The sequence below is a fragment of the Carcharhinus amblyrhynchos genome, chromosome 10 (assembly GCF_965287045.1).
Source record: "Carcharhinus amblyrhynchos chromosome 10, sCarAmb.v2.hapA, whole genome shotgun sequence".
NCBI lineage: Eukaryota > Metazoa > Chordata > Chondrichthyes > Carcharhiniformes > Carcharhinidae > Carcharhinus > Carcharhinus amblyrhynchos.
The window spans coordinates 97,521,998-97,546,883 of record NC_137333.1 but is presented as its reverse complement, the minus strand read 5'-3'; the positions used below and the strand labels follow the sequence as shown (position 1 = coordinate 97,546,883).

Below are 24,886 nucleotides of genomic sequence, written 5' to 3'. Positions count from 1 at the left end.
GATCAGAGAAGGTTGAAAGATGGGTTTGAAGAGAAGGTTGAAATAGAGGGTTTTAGTTGATCAGAGATTTTAAAGTTTAAAGTTAAAGTTTATTATTAATGTCACAAGTAAGCTTACATTAACACTGCAATGAAGTTACTGTGAAAATTCCCAAGTCGTCACACTCCTGGCAACTGTTTGGGTACACTGAGGGAGAATTTAGCATGGACAATGCACCTAACCAGTATGTCTTTCAGACTGTGGGAGAGCACCTGGAGGAAACACATGCAGACACGGAGAGAATGTGCAGTCTCCATGCAGACAGTGACCCATGCCGGGAATCGAACTGGGGCCCCTGGCGATGTAAGGCAGCAGTGCTAATCACTGTGCCACCAAACCACTTTGAGAGAGGAAAAAATATCCTTTTCACTGAGTGGATTAATAACCAGATATTCAAGAATTAATGTCATTGGCAAAAGACCGAGAGGGAAGATGAGAGTTTATTTTACTGAATCGGGATTTGGACCACTCAGCCTGAAGAGGCCTTAGAAGCTAATTCCATATACGTTATTTTTAAAGGGAACTTGAGAATGATTCTCCCCATGTCTGCATGGGTTTCCTCTGCAGTCATGACATGGAGATGCCAGCGTTGGGCACTCACATTGTCTGTACCTTTAAGAACACTCACATTGTACCTTTAAGAACACACTATCTACAACCCCAACGATTTGCCTGGGCTTGCAAAATCTGACTAACTATCCTGTCTGGAGACAATACATATCTCTTTAACCTGTGCTTAATGCTCTCTCCACTGACATTGTCTGTACTTTTAAGACTTGATTCCTGTAAAGACTCGCACTCCAACCATTATTTTGTAAATTGAATTCATGTCTTTATATGCCCTGTTTGTGAACAGAACTCCCTCTTACCTGATGAAGGAGCAGCGCTCCGAAAGCTAGTGGTTTTTGCTACCAGATAAACCTGTTGGACTTTAACCTGGTGTTGTGAGACTTCTTACTGGGTTTCCTCCCACAGCCCAAAGATGTGCATTTAGGTGGATTGGCCATGCTAAGTTACCCTTTAGTGTCAGGGAGGCTAGCTAGGCTAAATGCATGAGGTTACGAGGATAGGGTGGGATTGTGGTTGGTGCAGACTTGATGGGGGCCGAATGGCCTCCTTCTGCATTGTAGGATTCTATGATTCTATGAAAGACTTAAAGGGTTACAGACAAAATTGGGAAATGTGGGATTAAGCACAGCTTCAAGGCAATTTCAAAGACCTACTAAAGCACCGCAGACTGAATGGCCTCCTTCTGTGCTGTATTTATGATTCTATTCTATGAAAGTGTATTAAGTGTAATTTGGCATGTAGCACACTGGGAAACAATATGCTAAATGAGTCTATTCCAGAATTGCAACAGCAGGGCTTTTTTCTTCTTTTGATTGTAGAAATTAGAGAAATAATTTAGTATTATACGCTTTTTAAAAATGACTAAGAATGTATTTTGATAGTTTATATTTCCTGGTGGAAGGGTAGTTTAAATACAGTAATAATTGCTTTAAAAATAATTACATATATGATTAATGCTTTATGTTTTAATTTAGTGCTCATGTTGTATAGTTGCACAAAAATAATGCTTTTCTCATACAGTGAGGGAAATGAAACAGCCCCATTACTTCCTCATTCTTTCTATTACATGTCCCTATAAATAACAGACCAGATATTGCTGGAGAAAACTGCTGTGCTAATGACACAAACCATTATCAGTGTGAAAGCTGGTCAGCAAAATGAAGGAATTTGGAGATACATCATAGTTGTGCATCTCTAGAATGTGCTGGTAGGTTTATGTAACTCTGCACAAACAGCATCTCGCTCTTAGCCTCCCTGTTATTTTTCAGAACTTGTTGGGTTTACGCATTAATTGCACTTTAAACTCTTCACAGCAAGTTCAGCCTGCTAATTAAGGGCTGAAGTATGAACATACGAATCAGGAGTGGAGGTAGACCATTTGGCCCATCGAGTGTGCTCTTCCGTTCAATAAGATCATGGTTGAACTGATTGTGGCCTTCACTCTACATTCCACCCTCCCTTCTGCCTCTGGGTAACCTTTGACTCTCCCTTGTTAGTCAAGAATGTATCTACCTCTGCCTTAAAAATATTTATTGATCCTACCTCCACCACTTTCTGGAGACCTCCATAGATTCATGACACTATGAGTGAAAACATATCCTCTCATCTCCACCTTAATTTTGAACAGTTTCCCCTAGTTCTAGTCTCTCCCGCCCTGTCAAGTTCCCTCTCCGTTTCCTATTAGCTAACCAATCCTCTATTAATGCTGATCTGATTTATTATTGCAACATGTATAGTATACAGTGAAAAATATTGTTTTTTGCATATTATTTACGGAGAAGGACAGGAGAGAGTGCACAATGTAGTGTTACAGTCATAGCTAGGGTGTAGAGAAAGATTAACTTAATGCCAGGTAAGTTCATTCAAAGTCTGACAGCAGCAGGGAAGAAGCTGTTCTTGAGTCAGTTGGTACATGACCTCTTTTTCCTGATGGAAGAAAGTGGAATAGAGTATGCCCTGGGTGCGTGGGGTGCTGGAAAAACTGGCTGCTGACAGCAGGAAGTGTAGACAGAATCAATAGATGGGAGGCTGGTTTGCATGATGGATTGAGATACATTCACAATCTTTTATAGTTTTTTGCGGTCTTATATATACTAATACATTACCCACTACACCATGAGCTCTTATTTTGCATTGTAAGCTTTGACCTGGCACCTTGTCAAATACCTTCTGGAAATCTTAAGTACAGAACATCTACAGGTCCCCACTTTATCCACGTTGCTTGATATTTCCTCAAAGAATGCCAACAAGTTAGTCAATCTTGATTTCCCTTTTGCAAAACCATGTTCATTCTGCTTTATTGCACTGGAGGTGATAGCCTAGAGGTATTGTCGCTTGACTGTTAATCCAGAAACACAGCTAATATTCTGGGGACTTGGGTTCACATCTCACCATGGTGGAACTTGGTGGAGTTTGAATTCAATAAAAATACCTGAAATTAAAAATCTATTGATAACCATGAAACCATTATTGATTGTTGGAAAAACCTCGTTAGAGAAAGAAATCTGCTGTATTTACCTGGGGTTCTGACCTACATGTGACTCCAGAGCCACAGCAATGTGGTTGACTCTCAACTGCCCTCCAAGGGCAACTAGGGATAGGCAGTAAATGCTGGCCAGCCGGCAATGCCGATGTCTCATGTAGAATTAAAAAAATAATAAATTCCAGCAATTTCCCTACGCCAGATGGTAAGCTAACTGGCCTGTACTTTTGTGTTTTCTTTTCTTGAATAGAAGAGTTAATTTGCTATTTTCTAACCAATGGGCCAGAATCAAGGGAAACCAGGACCTGGGGGCATGTCAGCTTTTAGTTTTAATCATTTTTCATTCCCCTTGTTGATTATAATTGTTTCAACCTCCTCCCTCCTTTTCACCCCACCCTGATTCATAATTATTTCTGGGATATTGTTTGTATTCTCTGCAGCAAAGTCAGTCACAAAATATCTGTTCATCTGCTTTTTCCTTATTTTCCATTATTAATTCTCCATTCTCACTCTCTAGAGTACCAACATTCACTTTACTTATTCTTTCCTTTTTAAATACCTGTAGGAACTCTTACTTTCTGTTTTTATATTTCCAGTCACCTTCCTCTTATACTTTAATTTCTCCCTCCTTATTAATCTTTTAGTCATTCTTTCTTGTTCTTTGTAGTCTGCCAAATCTTCTGTCTTGCCGCTCATCTTTGAGGAGCTATACATTTTTTTCTTTCAACTTCATGCAATCTTTTAACTTCTTTAGTTAGCCATGGATGGTGTGTTCTTCTCTTAGAGTCTTTCTTTCTTGTTGGAATCTACCTTTTCTGAGTATTTTCAAATATCACCTTGAAATGTCTGTCACTGCATCTCAGTTGACCTCTCCCTTAACTTAATTTCCCAGTTCACTTTAGCCAGATATGTCTTCATGCCTTCCTAATTTCCCTTAAGTTTGAAACCACAAGTCTTAGATCCTTTCAACCCTCCCTCAAACTGAATGTAAAACCCATTCATGTTATGATTGCTCCTACCTTCACTAATTAATCCTGTTTCATTGCACATTCCCAGATCAGGAAGGAAATTCTAGGATTTTGACCCAGTGACAGTGAAGGAGCGACAATATAGTTTCAAGTCAGAGGGTGCGTGGGTGGGGATGGTGCTTCTATGCATCTACTGTCCTGATTATTAGAGGTCACAGGTTTGGAAGGTGCTGCTGAAGGAGCCTTACTGAGTTGCTGCAGTACATCTTGTTGAGTATCACCCAGACATGTCTGCTGCCTCTCAGCTGTTTACTTAACTAGTAGGAGGTGTGTACGTTATTGTGATGTTGGAGATCTCCTCCAGAAAAATATCGACCGTGGTTTCTGACAATTTCAGGCAATGATTTAGATTAAATACCCATCAATGACTCTAGTTGTGCATGACCAGCAGGATTTATAGTTCCCTTATTTTGTTTCTTCCCAAACATTGTGTTATGTCTTGTCATACTGAATAATGCAACATTGCCTGTGAGAACATTTCCTTTGGGTAGCAATGATTAATGATGGGCAGATTATATGAGAAAGGTGAAAAATCTATCCTGTTGCCGCTTCAAATCCAAGATGGTATCTGGCTCCAGCTAGATAGGTTTGAGGTTGCTTTTTTTAAAATCATTTGTGGGACATGGGCTTTGCTGGCTGGTCAGTATTTATTGCCCATCCCTGGTTGCCTTTGGAGGGCAGTTGAGAGTCAACCACATTGCTGTGGCTCAAGTCACATACAGGCGAGAACAGGTGAGTATGGCAGATTTCCTTCCCAAAAGGACATTAGTGAACCAGATGGGTTTTTCCAACAATCGACAATGGTTTCATGATCATCAGTGGATTCTTAATTTCAGATTTCTTTTCATTGAATTCAAATTCTACCATCTGTTGTGGTGGGATTCGAACCGGGTCCCCAGAGCATTAGCTGGGTTCTGGATTAATAGTCTAGTGATAATACCATGAGGCCATCAACTCCCCTTCTCCAGCTCTTCAGTAGAGGTGGAAATCGACTAATATGAGGCTTCACATTTATGTGACTGATGCTGCAAATGATGTTTCATCCATTGCGAAGTTGACTGTTTGCTTATCATTATTATTAATGGTTATGTGCAACTAGCAAATGTGCCAAACAGTTTGTGACTTCGCCTGTTCTTAATGGGCAAACTCATTTCTAATGTTAAGTGTGATCCCATGATTGGACAGCACTTGTTGAAGACTCCTGAATATGCTATTGATTACATGAATACTGGGCTAGCAATGTGGTTCACTTACACTTGCACAAAGTTATATATATTCATATGTAGGGATCGTCCTTGTGGGCAGGAGGAGATGCTCAGTGTTGCTCCTTTTTTGAAGTAAACAACATCGTAGGGAACAATAGTTTCCTGGTGCATTCTCCATGGAAATGCCTTGACCAATCTGTCAGCTTGCCAAATCAACACCCTTTCCTCATGCTGCATAAATTATTGGTCCCTTTGAAATTTGGTATTCTTGCATCAGTCCTGATGAATGCATGAAAAAAGATCTTGACAGCATGTCTCTTTTTTTAATAATAAGGAATGTTTTTAATAGGGACAGGAATGCCCTGAGTCTGCAGTGAGAAATCATGGCTGGAATTATCTGGCCATTATGCCTCGCCTCCGTAGCAACCGAGCATGGAGAATTTGGAGCTCCACCAAACCCCCATTCACCACAGCAGGACCTGAGAATCCGGCTAGTGTGAATGGCCGGAGATGCATGTGTGCATCTATATCACTGTTAAAATTGCTTAAGATCATGTAGGCAATCTGGTGTTTATTAGTGATCTATTTACGTTGTCTGGAGCAGGATTTGGAAGCAGTGCATTATTTCTATATGTCAAATGGCCCTCACTAAACGTTTATATTTCTGGTAGACAACTATCTTCAGCGAGTCACTAATCGCTCTGATGTCAAAACTTTTGAGTTAGGTAAGTGGGCGTTCCTGGACAAATCATTTGCGAGGCTTGTTTGTCAGTGAAGCAGTGTGAAGAGGTCAATAATAATGTTATTTGAAACTGGAGGGGCACTTCCAATTTTGCAAAGGCAATTCTTTTCAAGTGGGGAACTTAAACCTTGATTGATTCAGACAACAATTGGTAAATTACATCATGAAGCAACGACAACATTAATATGACAAATAATTAACTTCTAACCTCCTTAGGTGGATTTGTCAGCAGTTTGGTATTAGAGACTGTTATTATTCGGTGACGATCTTATCTGTGTTATTTTTCAATCATACTGAGGAGATTGAAAATGTAGTGTGTCTGTGTAAATTCTAGTTTAGCTGCATCTGATAATGAGTAAGAAGTCTCAAAACAGCCAGGTTAACTTCCAACAGGTTTATTTGGAATCACGACCTTTCTGAGTGCTGCTCCTTCATCAGGTGAATGAAGAGATAGGTTTCACAAACATGACTTATATTGAGAAAGACACATCATGATAATTAGTAACATTGGTCTGAGATAGAATACAAGGGCTGATCATGTAAAAAATGGGCAAGATTCACTTTGGGCAATTGCTGTGAATCCGTTATTGGAGAAAAATGTGTTTAAGCAAACCCGTGTAGCAGAGCTATGATCTGAACAATGGATTTGCCCTTGTTGCAGGTTGTTCACAGGTATATGTACTGTAAGTTCTCACTCTGATGTATTAGTTTCTCTTCCCTGAGCTTTGAATTATCTTTAATCAGTAGCTCCCTAATGCCAAAGGATTTTACGTGCAGAATGTGCTGAGGAGGATTAATAAACGCCAGTCTACAGTATCGTTGCACTAAGGGAGAATGAGATAAATGAAATGTTGATGTGACACATCAAGCCTATTCTTCCAGAAACCATTGTACCCTTTCCCATATGATGGATTCTATCAATTTCCCAGGCTTCTTTGATGAAAAAGGTGGCACGGTGGTATAGTGGTTAGCGCTGCTGCCTCACAGTGCTAGGGACTCGAGTTCAATTCCAACCTTGGGTAACAGTCTGTGTGGAGTTTGCACTTTCTCCCCATGCTTATGTGGGTTTCCTCCGGGTGCTCTGGTTTCCTCCCACCGTCCAAAAATGTGTGAGTTAGGTTGATTGGCCATGCTAAATTATCTCTTCGTGTCTGGTAGGATAAATATGTAGGTAGGATAAATATGTAGGATAAATATGTGGGTTTACGGGAATATGGGTGGGATTGTGGTTGGTGCAAACTCAATGGGCCAAATGGCCTCTTTCTGCCCTGTAGGGATTCTATGATTCTTAAGATCTCAGAACTCTTTGTTCCTCTGGCCCAAGTCTCATGTTCATTCCCTGCCCTTGCGTTAGGGAGACTTTTCGTCCCTTCATCTGAAATTCCCTTCCTAAATCCCTCTGCATTTCCAAATCTGCCTCCTCCATCATCACTTTACCTTTTTGACTGACCTGTAAGTTAGCCTTCCAAATAGTTCTTCCAACGTGATCTTGGCATTTATAGTTAGATCCTGGGTCTTTTTTTATCCTATTGTAAAAGTGCTATATAAATGCAAATGATTCACAAATATAGCCAACCTTTGCATCTCTAGGATGTTCTGTTATAAATAGTGAAACAATTTTGCCTCAACCTTCAAATCTAGAACTTATGGCCCAGATCTTCCAATCTCGGGTGGATCCTAATCCACGGGGTGCCCCAGCAGATGTGCTGAGGACTCCACAGAAGTCCCCACATTAGGACTACCCAGCATTACCTGGGAAGTTTAAACTTCTGATGAGCAATGATCCTGCATTGGGAGAATCAGCGTTCTGATTTCAATCAGAGATTTCCAATGGTTCCAACTCTCATAGCAGGATAATTAACCAGAAATATGCGAAGAATTAAAACCAGTTTTCGCACCTGTATAGTATTGACTGACCTCCCACTGGACCCCCATCCTCCAACCACCCATCGAACAATTGATTACACTCTAACCTGCCCCAATTACCTTCCTGACCCCCGACCAACCTTCACCACACTTTGACGACACCTCCGAGCTTTATTCTAGATTCATTTAATTAATTCAATTCAATAACTCTCTGGATTATTATTCCAGCAATGCAATCACCAAGCTACCATACCTGTATTCATTATAATTTTACGTATTAATTCAGGAATAGTAATCCTGCAAATCAATTCTCATGATAACACTGTGAATCTTTATTTAAAGGATTTGCTTTTAATTAACAGAAAGAAAAGTGATTTTTCATGGGGGGGATTAACAGGAAAACCTGGCCTTTAATGATTTTAAGATTTCAAAAACAAGAATTAAGAAAATCATGACTGAAAGTGAGATACTGCAGATGCTGGAGATCTGAATAAAAAGTGCTGCATTAATTAAGCATGTCTGGCAGCATTTGTGGAGAGTTAAATACAGATAAAGATACAGAGTCCAATGTGACTCTTCTTTGGAACTGGAAAGAAATAGTAATGTGACGAATATTATGCAGTTGAAAAAGGGGAAAGGATCATGGTGGTACGGTGGTTAGCACTGCTGCCTCACAGCACCAGGGACCCGGGTTCAATTCTGAGTGATTGCCTGTGTGGAGTCGACACATTCTCCGTGTGCCTGTGTGGGTTTCCTCTGGGTGCTCTGGTTTCCTCCCACACTCCAAAGATGTGCAGGTTAGGTGGATTGGCCATGCCAAATTCTCCCGTGGTGTCCAAAGATGTGATGGTGAGGTGGATTGACCATGCTAAATTGCCCCTTAGTATCAGGAGATTATCAGGATAAATATGTGAGGTTACAGGGATTGGGTGTGGGGAGGGGGGGGGGGGCGGGATGAGATTGATGGTGTAGGTTCAATGGGCCAAAAAGCCTCCTTCTGCACTGTAGGGATTCTATGATCAGGTACAGCAGAAGAGAACGTCAGGGGTAAATTAGAGGGTAGGGGAGATTAAACGATGAGAGATGTCATGGAACACAATGCAAAAAGAGTGGTCGTATTAAAGACACAAAGTATTGATCCAGAATTGGGCGGCATGATAGCACAGTGGTTAGCACTGCTGCCTCACTGCGCCAGGTTTAATTCTGACCTTGGGTGATTGCCTGTGTGGAATCGGCATATTCTTCCCATGTCTGCGTGAGTTTCCTCTGGGAGCTCTGGTTTCCTCCCCCAATCAAAAGATGTGCGGATTAAGTTGATTAGCCATGCTAAAATTGCCCCTTAGTGTCAGGAGGACTAGTAAATGGTTATGGGGATAGGACCTGGGTGGGATTGTGGTCGCAGACTCAATGGGCCAAATGCCTCCTTCTGCACTGTAGGATTGTATAATTTTCTATGTTCTAATAAGTGTTGAAAGCAGAATAAAGGTCAGCGTTACCTGAAAGCAAAACATGAGAACAAGGTACAGACTGGCACCTAGGGAAAAAGTTCAAAATAGAGGACAGAGTCCACGGTCTCAAGTTGTTGAACAGAGTGTTGAGTTTAGAAGGCTGCAAAATGCTGAATCAGAAGGTGAGGTACTGTTTCTCCAGCTTGCGTTGGCTTCACTGGAATATTGTAGCAAGCCAAGGACAAAAATGTAAGCATGAGAGCAAGCAGGTGAATTGAAATGGCAAGTGACCAGAAGGCAGAGTTATACTTGTGGACTTTTCGAAGGGTTTTCCACGATGTATTTATAATGAGGCTTGGCTTAGAGCCTAGGTATCCATTATACTCTGGGGAAAACATTACTTGATCAATGGATCTTTCACTGTTATCCCTTCTGTCAACTGCACAGTGTTTATTTACACAAGATGAAGTATTTTCATGTGTTTGTGGTTTCTGCTATTGATATTTTAAAGGGTCTGGATCATTGGCATTTTTGTTGCGATATAGTGAAAGGGGACTTTTTGACATAGAAGAAATTAATGAATGACTTCTTAAAAGGTTCTTTTCAAGACATGGAACAATCTTTGTAAGGTTCATGAACCCTGTATAGTGTATGGTGGGTAAATTGCATGGAATTCCATAACCTGACGCAGGGGATGTGAAGGACCATGGGGTGGGGTGGTGCAGATTGTCCTTAATTTGGCATGGGAGTGCATGAGGAGGACCTTTTAAACTCACTTTTTTAAAAGGTCCACTTGTACAGACTTATCTGAGGGGCTGTAAACCTGGCCCAACTCCATGAAAATTGCAGAGGAGTTGGATATGCCAATCTCTGCAATAAAGCCATCCAGGCCGGGAATGGCAGGTCAGGGCTTTTTGCATGAATTAGCTCATGCAAGGTAGAGGAAAATCAGACAGCCCAGGAATGGGGCAGGAAGCCCAGCATTGGGACTTAACTACTATTTTTAAAGGGCTCCCGAGCCAACTCAACTCGATGAAGATGTCTCCCCTTGAGGGTAAATCTTGAACCAACGGGCAAAGTTTTAGAATCAGGTGTTGCCCAGTTAAGATGGGAAGCGAGCAGGAATTCCTTCTCTCAGAACCATCGGTTTGATTTGATTTGATTTACTATTGTCACATGTATTGGTATACAATGAAAAGTATTGTTTCTTGCACGCTATACAGACAAAGCATACTGTTCATAGAGAAGAAAGAAGAGAGTGCAGAATGTAGTGTTACAGCCATAGCTAGGGTGTAGAGAAAGATCAATTTAATGTGAGGTATGTGCGTTCAAAGCTTTGATGGCAGCGAGGAAGTGGCTGTTCTTGAGTCGTTTGGTACGTGACCTCAGACTTTTGTATCTTCTTCCCGAAAGAGGAAGGTGGAAGAGAGAATGTCTGGTGTGTGTGGGGTTCTTGATTATACTGGCTGCTTTTCCGAGGTAGCGGGAAGTGTAGACTGTGTCAATGGGTGGGAGACTGGTTTGAGTGATGGACTGGGCTTCGTTCATGATCCTTTGTAGTTTCTTGCGGTCTTGGCAGAGCAGGAGCCATACCAAGCTGTGATACAACCAGGAAAAAAGCTTTCCATGGTGCATTTGTAAAGGTTGGTGAGAGTTGTAGTGAACGTGCCAAAATTTCTTAGTCTTTGAGAAGATGGAGGCATTGGTGGACTTTCTTAACTGTTGTTCCGGCATTGGAATTCTCTCACCAAGAAAGCTGTGGAAGCTGAATGAAGGCTGGAATGAACTGAATGTTGAACTGGAGGGAGGTTGAGGGAGGAAAGTGGAGTTAAGGCCACAATCCAATCAGCCATGATCTTATTGAGTGGTGGTGCAGGCTAGAGGGGGCGCACAGCCTGCTCTGACTCCTGTTTCTTCCTCCTTGTGTAGGTGCGCCACTTCTACATTCTGCTCCTGATAAGAACAAAGAACAAAGAACAACACAGCACGGGAAACAGGCCCTTCGGCCCAACGAGCCCGCGCCGCCGTCCCACTGTCCCAGTGACCTATTCATGATTTTAGTCTAGGCCTAATGTGCGAGGATCAGGGAGGTCCAATTTAGGGACAATTTAGTACCCAATCAATCAGCCTAAAAGCACATCTTTGGGATGTGGGAGGAAACCGGAGCACCCGGAGGAAACCCACGCAACCACGGGGAGAACGTGCAAACTCCCACAGACACAGGCCCAAATCCATGTGTCCGCACAGCAACAGAGATAGTCTCTGAGCTGTCATGTTGCCCTCGAGATGGTCCAGTTTAAGCACACTAACGACATGAAGCAATAGGCAACTCCCGAAGCAACGTCCAAGAGCAGCCCACTACAACCTGCCGCATGCATGCCCCTTGCTGGACTTAAATGCCTGTGGAGACAAAAAAATTCATTATTAAACAGGCAAAGACTGTAACATCCCTGAGGTAAAAACGTAATCCCAAGCCTACAATGTTTAGTAAGGCCTACTATATCCCCCTATATGTAGCCCGCTCATGTGGCTGTCTAAGTGACTCTTAAACAACCCTAGCGTGCCTGCTTCCACCACCTTACTCGGTAGTGCATTCCACACCCCCACTACCCTTTGCGTGAAAAACTGCCCTCTAATATTTGTCTTATACCTAGCCCCCCTCACCCTAAGCCCGTGACCCCTCGTTCTATCCATTTCTAATAGCGGAAAAAGCTTACCACCATTTACTCTATCTATCCCCTTCATAATCTTATAAACCTCTATTAGATCCCCCCTCAGCCGACGTCTCTCAAGGGAAAACAGCCCAAGTTCGTTCAATCTTTCCTCGTAAGACAGCCCTTCCATACCAGGCAGCATCCTGGTAAATCTCCTCTGCACTGTCTCCAGGATCTCTACATCCTTCCGGTAGTACGGCGACCAGAACTGGACGCAGTACTCCAAGTGAGGCCTAACCAACGTTCTATACAACTGCAACATCAGACTCCTACTCTTATATTCTATACCTCTTCCTATGAAGGCTAACATACCATACGCTTTCCTCATCACATTCTGCACCTGCACCGACACCTTCAGGGACTTGTGCACTTGCACCCCCAGGTCTCTCTGCGTATCTATACTCCGGATAGTTCTACCTTTTATCGTATAACTCCCCTCCACATTATTCCGGCCAAAGTGCATCACCTCGCATTTCTCCGGATTAAATTCCATTTGCCATCTATCTGCCCAATCTACCAGCCTGTCTATGTCCTGTTGCATTGCCAGGCACTGCTCCTCAGTACCCGCCAATCCAACCATCTTAGTGTCATCAGCAAATTTGCTGATCACACCACCTACCCCCTCTTCCAAGTCATTAATATATACCACAAATAGAAGAGGTCCTAGTACCGAGCCCTGTGGCACACGACTGGTGACAGACCTCCAATTGGAAAAGGAGCCTTCCACTACTACCCGCTGTCTCCTCCTCCCAAGCCAGTTCTCCACCCATCTACATACCTGGCCTTGTATCCCATGAGCCTTCACTTTTTCTATCAGCCTACCATGAGGGACCTTGTCAAACGCCTTACTAAAATCCTGATCGACTTCAATTTCTGTACATCTTGATGATTGTCCGTTTTGTTAGGATTTGCCACATTCGCTTGTTTCTCTTTCCTCGTGTTTCTTTCTGTCATTGGAAGCTGACACATTTCATTAACTCACAAGCACCACTTCTGTACTGGGAGTCACGCAGTGAAAATTACTGGTCTGGTGATGCCTTGTTCCATCCACAGGGGCCACGCGCAAACCATTATGCTTCATGCACCCTGCAATGTTCCAGTTTTGTAACCAACTGCAGCCTGTTATTAGGCTATTGATTGGGCACCAGGATATCATTTAATCCTATAATAGTACGTGCCTGACGATTTCCTCATGACTCATGCTTGTGGTTGCAAGTTACCCAAGCTTACAATGAAAGACAGAAACTTTAGTCACCTTGTTTCCTCTGAGGAGCTTTAATAGCAGAGAAAGAGAAACGTTTCCCCAGATTCTCTAATGGTCTAGTATTATACCATCCAGACCTTAATACCAAGAAGAGTCATTTTTCAATTTCAGACAAAACAAAATACCTTACAGGTCACGATGCTGTTCCTCACATGTCAGTAAAAATGAAAAAAAAGAGACAGAGACTCATTTCTACAGCATTTGAAAAGTTTTTTTTACAAAAAATGTTGTTAATTGAATAATACTTTCGTATGATGTTAATAAAAGTTTTAAAAATAGTTAAACAAGACATTTAATTACCTTCAAAATAAATTTGCTCGTTCAAAATCATTAACCACACATGAGTCTCTCATGATCCACATGTGGCTCTGGGTGGCACAGTGGTTAGCACAGCTGCCTCACAGCGACAGGGACAGTGTTTGATTCCAGCTTCAGGTCACTGTGTGGCGTTTGCATGTTCTCCCCATGTTTGCATAGGTTTCCCCCGGGTGCTCCAGTTTCCTCCCACAGTCCAAAGATGTGGGTGTTAGGTTGGTTGGCCATGCTAAATTGCCCCTGGTGTCAGGGGATTAACAGGGTAAATATGTGGGTTTACGGGAATAGGACTTGAGTGGGATTGTGGTCAGTGCAGACTCGATGGGCCGAATGGCTTCCTTCTGCACTGTAGGGGTTCTATGATATTGGAACCACAAGTTGCAGAACTCTGATCAGCCAAGGCTCAGTTGTCCCTTAGCGCAGGGTCTGTACGTCAATGGTTCAAGCCCTCCTGCAGAGATTTGAGCACAGAGATCTAGGCTCCAGTGCAGCATTGGGGGATTGCTGCACTGTCGGAGATGCCACCTTTCCGATGAGGCATTAAGCCATGACTGTATCTGCCCTCTGAGGTGGATGCAGAAGATTCTATGGCAATTGTTTTGTGAAGATCAGAAGACTTTTCTTTAGTGTTTGTTCCAATATGTATCTCTCAGTAATCATCAATTAGTAAAAGAAACAAATCTGCTTCCGAGAATGTTGCTCTTTTGGGTGGGATTGGAATCAGTGTGGTGGTGGAGGGTGGGAAAGATTCTTGTCTGCCAGTTGGATGTTGCGTTTCTTACAGTGATTAAATTCTTACAGTGATTATAACAGTGAGCAGCTTCAAAAGTACTTCCTTGGAATGTCAGGATACACAAACAAGCCCTTCTTCCTTTTGGACACAAAGGTCTCCAGTTCTCCAGTTTGACCTTGGGTTTCTGCTTTTTGAAGCTAATCTCAGGCTTTGCACCAATGGAGAAGCTACAATTAGCTTCAAAGTTAATGAGCCAGGGAGCAGTGGGGGGTGTGGCAGAGAATAGCAATGTTTGTTGAAAAATACAGGGTTTCCGGAGCACAGGTGAGGGCAGGATTATTTTTAACTCTACAGTCCCTCCCACAGCTTTCTAAATCAGGAAAAGCTCCTTAGTCAAGGTACAAGACAACTGCTAGTACAGAAACGACCATATATCAACTAACGACATAGGCGGCACAGTGGTTAGCACTGCTGCCTCACAGCTCCAGACAGCTGGGTTTGATTCCCAGCTTGGGTCACTGTCTGTGCAGAATCTGCATGTTCTCCCTGTGTCTGCGTGGGTTTCCTCCAGGTGCTCCAGTTTCCTCCCAGTCTCAAAGATGTGCTGGTTAGGTTCATTGACCCGGGCAGGCGCTGGAATGTGGCGACTAGGGCAATTTCAGTAACTTCATTGCAATGTTAGTGTAAGCCTTACTTGTGACTAATAAATAAACTTTTTTTTAAAAGCTAGGAGAGAAGTGGGGGCAGTGTATGGGAGAAAAAGTATTTGAAAAGCACAAGGATATGTTTGGGATTGCGGAAACTGAGTTTGTGGGATCGATTGGTCTATTGATATATTAAATGAAGGTTGCTTTGATTGCACACTATGCAAGTTTGCGTTACCCAGCCTGTTTTACTTTCACTTTAAACATTCAGCCTTCTTGCTAGCTCTTTGACAGATACCATTAGGATCTCATTCAATTATACTTCCTCATTTCAGATAGCGTTCAATGCTTTGATTTTGCTCTGTGAGATGAGAGCTTGTCCATTGCATTCAGTTCAGATTTGTTCTGTCCCAGTGTGCGTGATGAATTGTACACATTGCAAAAATAGAAGCTGGATTTAAAGCAATGGTTCATGTGAACTGACAAAGCATAGAGAATGGATTAACTCGAAAAATTGAATCGATTAAAGCCTGCTATGCCATGATTAGTTTATGGGGACTTTGTGGATGCATCACCCCTCAGTTCCAGCATTTAAAAATAAAAATAAACCATTTTAAAATGTGACATAAGAATTAAGTTGTTGGAAGTCGTAGCTTTAAATTGTTGCTTTGGATTTCAGTCGAATGCATTGACAGTGTTCCATTTTTTACAGCAGGGAGGAATGACGGCACTTTTCTTAAACATTTGGCATCAGCCGACTGCATTTTCTCTGCATCTTTGTACAGTTGTCATAGAATCATAGAATCGTAGAAAGAGGTCATTTGGCCTATTGAGCCAACTATAATCCCATCCAGTCCCTATCCCCATAACCCCATGTATTTACCCTAGCTAGTACCCTGACACTAAGGGGCAATTTAGCACGGCCAATCCACCTAATCCGCGCATCTTTGAACTGTGAGAGGAAACCGGAGCAACCGGAGGAAACCGACACAGAGAGGGGGAGAATGTGCAGATTTCCAAGCCGGGAATCGAACCATGGTTCCTGGCGCTGTGAGGCAGCAGTGTTAACCATTTTGCCACCTGCTTTAAAACAGTGGGGATCGGAAAGGCCGATGAAGACATTCATTGATCATAGAATGATGCAGCAAAGAAGGAGACCATTCTGACCCCATTGTGTCAGTGCTTACTAAGACCTGAACCCATTACATTCCAATTCAGAGATAAGAATGCTACCAAATGACACTATAATATGGAAGGAGAAAAAGGTTACGCTTGTTGTTCGGAGCAAAAACATTGATTTAAAAGAAAAGGTCAACTGATCTTCCCTTGCACTGAACTTCCTTCTGTTTTGTGATTCCAAAACTGCTGCTCCTGATGAAACCAGTTGAATTTTGATGACAATTCGACCATTGTTGTTTTTGTTCAATGCTGATTGCTTTAAAATTGAATTTGACTTCTCAAAATGAAGCAAGGTATTTGAACTCACGTTCTCTGGATCACTGGTGCACCTCCTTGTGTTGTTAGTTCTGTGGCATGGCCATTAAATAGGTTCCTGTGATCTTTCTTTCGACATAAGCAGGATTAGCTCATCACCAAAATTCTGTTTTCTTTGTTGCAGCTCTTCCACCGCAAAATGGAAAGGTTGCCATAGTGACTGGCGGTGCCAAAGGGATCGGGTATGAGACTGCAAAACATCTATCAAGACTGGGCATGCATGTGATAATAGGTAATTCCCTTGCATGGTATTATGTGAAACTGGAACCAAATGATTAGAGATTCCTACATCAGACTCGATAGTCTGTGTTCTGTAGCACTCATTTTAATTTTTTATTTGGTCATGGAATGTAAGCATCACTAGTGAACCACCTACTTGAACTGCTCCATGATGCAGGTACACCAATCTGGGATTTTGACCCAGTGACGATGAAGGAACAGTGACGTATTTCCAAGCCAGGATGGTGTGTGATTTGGAGGAGAATTTGCAGGTGATTGAATTCCCATACATCTGCAGCCCTGTTCTTCTTGGTGGCGGGGTTTGTGGGTTTTGAGATGTGTTGCCAAAGAAGTCTTTGTGAATCGCCACAGAGCATCTTGTAGATAGCACCACTATGGCCCTCTAGACGGTGTGAATATTTAAGGTGGTGGATGGGGTGCGAACTGATTGACGTTGAGTTTCTTCAGTTCCTTGCTGAACTCTAACATTGCCCATTCCTTTTTCTTGAGTTCTTCAACCGAGCATGCACGAACAGTCAAATTAATTTGATTTGATTTATTATTGTCACGTGTATTGGTATACAGTGAAAAGTATTGTTTCATGTGTGCTATACAGACAAAGCATACCATTCATAGAGAAGGAAAAGAGAGAGTGCAGTATGTAGTGTTACAGTTGTAGATAGGATGTAGAGAAAGATCAACATAATGTGAGGTAGGTCCATTCAAGAGCCTGATGGCAGCAGGGAAGAAGCTGTTCTTGAGTCGGTTGGTATGTGTCCTCACACTTTTGTATCATTTTCCTGATGGAAAAAGGTGGAAGAGAGAATGTCTGGCATGTGTGGGGTTCTTAATTATGCTGGCTGCTTTTCTGAGGCGCGGAAAGTGTAGACAGAGTCAGTGGATAGGAGGTTAGTTTGAGTGATGGGCTGGCCTTCGTTAATGATCCTTTGTAGTTTCTTGCGGTCTTGGACAGAGCAGGAACCATATCAAACTGTGACACAACCAGAAAGAATGCTTTCTATGGTGCATCTAGAGAAGTTGGTGAGAGTTGTAATGGACATACAAAATTTCCTTAGTCTTCTGAGAAAGTAGATGCGTTGGTGGGCTTTCTTATCTATCATATCAACATGGAGGGACTAGGACAGGTTCTTGGTAATCTGGACACCTAAAAACTTGAAGCTCGTGACCATTTCTACTTTGTCCCCATTGATGTAGTAAGAAGTCTCACAACGCCAGGTTAAAATCTAACAAGTTTATTTGATAGTAAACCCACTAGCTTTCGGGGTTTGCCCCTTCATCAGGTGAGACAAATCTCCACATCATGACTCCCACTGATGTACACAGGGGCATGTTCTCCTTTACGCTTCCTGAAGTCGATGACAATCTCTTTTATTTTGTTGACATTGAGGGAGAGATTATTGTTGCTGCACCAGATTCTCTATCTCATTCCTGTACTCTGTCTCGTCATTGGTTGAGACCCGACTCACTACAGTGGTGTCATCAACAAACTTGGAAATCGAGGTGGAGGGAAATTTGTCCAAACAGTCAGAGGTGTATAAGGAGTATAGTGAGGGGCTATATTTAATTGCTATATTTGAGTGATTTTTTTCCTGCATTGAAATGAAGTAAAATCCCAATTTTTAGACTGGTAGGGTTTGAATTCACATTTCTTTGGATGATTGGGTAACTAATCCAGTAAGATAACTGTGACATTGTTGAACATAGTTTTTCAGACTCGAAGGCCTTGTTCTCATTCTTGTAGAGCTTCTTGAGTGCTGTTTGAGCTGTACCTATCCATGAGAATATTCCATTGCACTCCTGACTTGTGTTGTTTTGATGGTGGAAAGTCTTTTAGGGAGTTAGGAATAACTTACCAGCTAAAGAGTATGCAGCCTCTGATTTGCAGTACTTGAATATAATATCTACAATATTTATGGAATTGACCCAGCAAAGCTTCTGGTCAGTGCTGAATCCCAGGAAATTGTTGGTCATAGAATTGTAGAATTCCTACTGTGCAGAATGAGGCCATTCAGCCCATCAAGTTTGATCTGACCACAATCTCACCCAGGCCTTACCCCGTAACCCCACGTTTTTACCCTGCTAGTCCCCCTGTCACTCAGGCCATTTAGCATGGTCAGTTAGCCTAACCCGCACATCTTTGGACTGTGGGAGGAAACCGGAACACCCAGAGAAAACCAACACATACACAGGAGAATGTGCAAATTCCATACAGACAGTGACCCAAGCCGGGAATAGAACCCGGGTCCCTGGTGCTGTGAGCCAGCAGTGCTAGCCAACTGTGCCACTGTGCTGCCCGATTGGAGATTCATGTAGAAGAAAATGTCTCAATAAGCTTTATGAGCTTAATAGTGGCCACTGCGAAGGAGAACAACATGCAAAGCAGAACCCGGTCAACTGGAAGGTTACTGGATGCCCTAGTAAAATAAATAATTTTCAAGGAGAGTTTGAAATACTGGAGAGAAGTGCCTGTTAAGATGACGTTAACTGCATATCAAAAGTACTTTGAAATATTTCAACGTGATGCAATGTTATATCAATGAAAATCTTATTAACTGTCAAGATGAAAAATTCACATTTATGACATTTAAGGCTTTAACTCACAGCAAAAAACATTTATTTTAGGGAACATGTTGTAAAAAGCAGCCACTTTACATGCGATTTATTGTTCTATAATCTATGCTCGCTGCAATATTTTATTAAGAGTTGTTGGAGGTCATGCAATGCAGTGGATAGCATCTCTGCCTCTGAGCCAAAAGCTCAGTGTTCAATTCCCACTCCAGGACTTGTTGATCAAGGAAGGTGTGTTCATCATGCAGCCAAACTGTTTGAGTATTGATTTGTAAATCCTTCCAATTTGCCCCATTAGCAAGTGGTAAGAGTGGGAGAGATTCCTGGTCAGAAATTGGAACTTCCACCATCACAATCCGTAGCTCCAGGCTACAACATGCAGGTGAAAGTGTATGTTGGCATTGCAACCTTGTGAGGCCAGTTGGCTGGTCGGCCAGTATGCATAAGACCTGATATCATGGGGTCCAATCCCCAATCTGGCTGGGATCGATTCTGGACCTGTCTCCTTACCCTACCTATAGATCAGACTTACCTTTGGGCAGAGAATTCAAAAGAAGAATACGTTTTCATTTAATGAAGGTGATTGCAATCCAAGCAGTTTGCCCTCTTCAAAGCTGCTAACCCCATCCGACAGTCCTCTGGTCTCATTCAAATGTCCTTTATTCGCTTTGTCCTGTCGCTCTGTACTCCCAGGCCAAATTATCTCTGTGCCTTATGTTATGACACTGAGTGATGTTTCCCTCTGTGCAATTTTGGAAGCCCCCCACAAAGAGATATACCTCACCTCGTAATCTTAAACAAGTGTGCGTGAGATAGAAGGAAACTACTGGTTTTGGTAAATTAAAGTGGGATCTGATACTCTCTATCACGAGCAAACAGGTCTTTATTTTTAAAACCAGTGACAACTTTATTGAAACAGTTAATAAAGTCCCCAGTAGAATTTCAAAATTACAAAATTCATTCAAGAATAATGAAATAAATCAGTGCAGAATATAGCCACCCTTAGATAATATAATACTAGGCGTCTGATGAAAGTATGAACTTTCCTCTGATGCTTTGGTCTGGAATACTTTCTAAATTGGTTTCTCCCTCTATTTAGATGATGACTTGATGAAGCTTTAGATATTACTGCAGGGTTCCACATGAGAGACTCGCCTCTGCCTTCTTCAATCTGAAGAGGTGGCAAGGTTGCTCTAACTGTTATTTCTCCCTGTCTGGGTTTAAATACTGGGAGTTACCTCACAGCGTTCCTGCAATTTTCAGTGGCATGACGCTGTCAACAACGCTCAAGTTTGACTTCATTTGGTTCTGTGTCTTGCTTTAAAATCATTGGTTCAATTCAAAAGCCTGTTTTGCTCTGCTGAACTCTGGCTGCTGCTTCGGGCACAATGTTGCAAAGTTAGCTTCTGCAGCCTGCTTTCTGCAGTTTAAATCCCAAGCACATAGACATGTGTTTCTTAAAGAGGCAATGCTATATGATCTCTTTTAGTTTCAGTATTTCATTTCAATATTTATATTTGTCGAACACCACATTTTTAACATTACATGTGCAACTTCATAACACTTAGTACTTAGAGACTTGAATCTTGATCCTCAGTCTGCTTTTCATCAATCAAAGCAAGTTTATTCTTGCAAATCCCTCTTTATAACAGAGAGCTTTAAGTCCCAGAATCACTTTTGTCACTTTCCTCCAAACTGTCCCCAGTGCCTTAATGGCTTTATGTTTTTTTTAAGCAAAAAGTAACATGCCCAAACAATATTCCAATGAGTGATTGTCAATGCATGTGGATTTGGAGAAAATCCTGAATTCAACTCTTCTAGTGAGGAAAACGTAGTTAAAAATAAATTAAGCTGTAAGCTAAACAAACCAAGACAAAATACTTGACGCAGAATGCTATGCTGTGTAATAGGATGCGTTGGCTGGAATAATGTAATTTGCACAAAACTGTAGTGGAAGCAGAAACAAAAACAGGAAGTGCTGGAAAATCTCAGCAAGTTTGACAGCATCTGTGGAGAGAGAATAGAGCGAACGTTTCAAAGCCTCGGGTCACTGTCTGTGTGGTGTTTGCATTTTCTCCCTGTTCCCTGCATCTTCCCCGTATCTGTGTGGATTTCCTCCTGGTGCTCAGGTTTCTTCCCACAATACAAAGATATGTGAGTTAAGTTGACTGGCCATGTAAATATTGTCCCTTAGTGTCAGTGGGACTAGCAGGATAAATACTTGGGGTTACGGGTATGAGTGGGATTGTTGTCGGTGCTGACTCGATAGGCCAAATGCCCTCCTTCTGTGTTGTAGGGATTCTATAATTCAGTGGCCAGAATTTTACTGGCATGCTCGCCCTGATTCCGGGGGCGGGTGAGGCTCGAAGAGCGGCATTGTCTGTTGGCCTTGGGTGAGGTCGTACGCGCCTCGGGTGGAGGTGCTGGTAAAATTCCACCCAAAGAGTCTGGATGACCCTCCGTCAAAGCTGCGGTGGAAGCAGCGAAGGTTTCTGAACCTATTTGAGCGGTGGACAGAATCACTCACCTTGATTTTAACAGTTTGACTTAGTGAATGCTTGTCTGAACCATTGAAGAAAAGAAGTGGACATTGTCCAAATTTAACAAGGAGTTAAATAGTAGGGATGAGATCTTGAGGGAGGATAGAGGATAAAGCAGTGAATGAATCAGATAGATTCAATTGCATTTTTTGTTGTTTCTAAAAAAAAACTTAGCCCTAAAATTATTCTGGAGAATATTAGCAGATGAATATTTATCTGAAATTTCTCACCTCATGAACTTAACAGAAACAATAATAAGCTTAAAATAAACAAATGACTCAGTTTAAATAGCGGAGAAGGATGTAATAAGCATTCATCCATTACTATGATTTGAAGGACTGTTCCGTTTTATTTCACATGGATCAAGAGTAATCAGTAGCTCCTCCTTGTTACAAAATTGTTCATCTAAATTGTGAATCTAAAGTTAGGAGCTACAGTCCATGGGCGGGGAGACAGCTTTGACAAAGGGTCATCCGGACTTGAAACGTCAGCTTTTTTCTCTCGTTGCAGATGATGCCAGATCTGCTGAGATTTTCCAACATTTTCTCTTTTGGTTTCAAATTCCAGCATCCACAGTAATTTGCTTTAATCCGGTCCATAGGCGGGATTTTACAGCCTCACTCGGGCAAGTCTGGAAATTCCCGCCCATGGTCGACAGAGATTTCCATTGTTGGCTCCTCGCCCATGCGGGCGAGTTGGTAGAACTCCAGCCACAGTGCTCAACTTGGGTTCCACCAGAAGCAATTGGCTCCGGATCCCGTTCCAGCCTTGATCTAGAGTACGGGCAAAATAAATGAATTCCAGAGGTGAGAGTGACTATCCTTGACGTCAAGGAAGCATTTGAGTGAATGTGATGTCAAGGAGTCCTCGTAAAATCGAAAGCAATGGGGATCAGGAGGAAGACATTGCACTGGTTGGAATCATACCTAACTAACTGATCGAAGACAGAAAATTGGGATAAGAGGGGCATTTTCAGGATGGCAACATGTAGCTAGTGGAGTACCTCAGATCAGTGTTGGAGTCACAACATTCATTTATGACTTAGATGAGGGAAGTGAATGTATTAATACCAAGTTTGCAGATGACACAAAGCAGGTGAAATGCAGGTGGTGAGGTTGACACGTAGGGGCCCTATTTTGCCATTTTGATTCGAGGTGCTGGGCAGACTTGAAACTGGGAATGTTTCAGATTTGACTTTTAGAGGTGTTCTCAGGCGCCCCCATATGCACTCTGTCTGAAAAGATAGCAGCAATTCCAAATCGCCTGTAGAAACCTGTAGGCAGGACTTAACGCTTCCGAAACACAGCTCTGATTGGTGCCTCCAACTGTGCATGCGTAGACAGATTTGGTTTGGTCCCCTTATCGAAGGGAAGATAGACTGGCATTGGAGGCAGTCCAGAGAAGGTTCATTAGATTGATCCGAGGTGTGAAGGGCTTTTCTTATAAGGAGATGTTGAGTAGTTGACTCCGTACTCATCGGAGTTTAGAAACTGAGAGGCGACCTGATTGATACAGGGTAGATTATGAGAGGTTGTTTCCCCTTGTAGGAGAGTATAGACAGAGGGCATCTCTGAGTAAGGGGTCACCCATTTAAGGCAGAGATGAAGGGGAATTTCTTCTCTTAGAGTGCAGTGAGTCTGTGCAATTCTTCAGCGCAGTGGGCTATAGAGGCTGGGTTGTTAGGTATGTTCCAGGCTGAAGTAGACAGATTTTTAATCATTACAGGAATCAAGGGTTTTGGGGATAAGACAGCAAAGTGGAATTGAGGATTATCATCAGGTCAGTCATGATCACATTGAATGGGGTAGCAACCTGTTGGGCTGAATGGCCTACTTCTGGTCCTATTTGTATGGTCTTTTGGTCAAGCACAAATGAAGAAGGTTGTGGTTGTTGTCACCTCAGCACCATGACGTTGCTGCAGGAGTTCCTCAATATAGTTCCTGATGCCAACCAGTTTCAATGCCTTCATTAAAGACCTTCCCTCCATTTTGAGGTTAGAAATCAGACTGTTCCATGGTGATAGCACAGTCCCATTTATAACTCCTCAGATCCTGAAGTTGTCCATGCCCACATGTAGCAAGACATGGACAACATTCTGGCTTGGGCTGATAATTGACAACATTGAAAGGCAGCGAGAGAATGGCAACGAATTCTGGGCTTGTCAGTGGACCCTGTAAGTATAAAATAAATAAATCCCCCACTATCATTATTCTGAGGAGGCCTCCTTTGAAGAGAAGCTTAATTGGTCCAGCCATGTACATATTATGACTCTAAGATCAGGTCTGTGACAGGGAATTCTGTGGTGAATGACTCACATCCTAAGTTCCAAAAGATTTTCCAACATCTGTAAGGTACTAGTCAATAGTGGCGGTGTGTTATCCACTTGCCTGGATGAATGCAGGTTCAACACCAGTAAATAAGTTGCACACCATCTTGGACAAAGCAGTCTGCCTGACTCCATGCAGCACCTTCAAGTCTTTCCACCAGTGGTGGTCAGAACATTGAATCCAGGAGTTGGAATGTCTTGTTGAAGTTGTACAAGATATTGGTAAGGCCACACTTGGAATACTGTGTACAGTTATGGTCACCCTATTATAGAAAGGATGTTATTAAACTAGAAAGATTTACTAGGATGCTACCGGGATTTGATGGTTTGTGTTGCAAGGAGAGGCTGAATAGACTGGGACTTTTTTCCCTGGAGCGTAGGAGGCTGAGGGTGATCTTATAGAGGTCTATAAAATAATGAAGGGCACAGATCAGCTAGATAGTCAATATCTTTTCCCAAAGGTAGAGGAGTCTAAAACTAGAGGGGGTAGGTTTAAGGTGAGAGGAGAGAGATACAAAAGGGTCCAGAGGGGCAAGTTTTTTCACACAGAGGGTGGTGAGTGTCTGGAACAAGCTGCCAGAGGTAATAGTAGAGGCAGGTACAGTTTTGTCTTTTAAAAAGCATTTAGACCGTTACATGGGTAAGATGGGTATAGAGGGATATGGGCC

General features: G+C 42.4%; 1 protein-coding gene across 2 annotated transcripts in view; it reads left to right on the top strand.

Annotated features, from left to right (window-relative positions):
• Nucleotides 1–24,886, top strand: part of dhrsx (dehydrogenase/reductase (SDR family) X-linked) — a 305,898-nt gene that overhangs the window by 117,339 nt on the left and 163,673 nt on the right. For both annotated transcript variants that reach the window (XM_080197658.1, XM_080197657.1), the window contains exon 2: nt 16,669–16,776. In XM_080197658.1, the coding sequence (XP_080053784.1) occupies nt 16,761–16,776 (16 nt within the window). In that variant the 5' untranslated portion in view covers nt 16,669–16,760. The remainder of the gene's footprint in view (nt 1–16,668; nt 16,777–24,886) is intronic.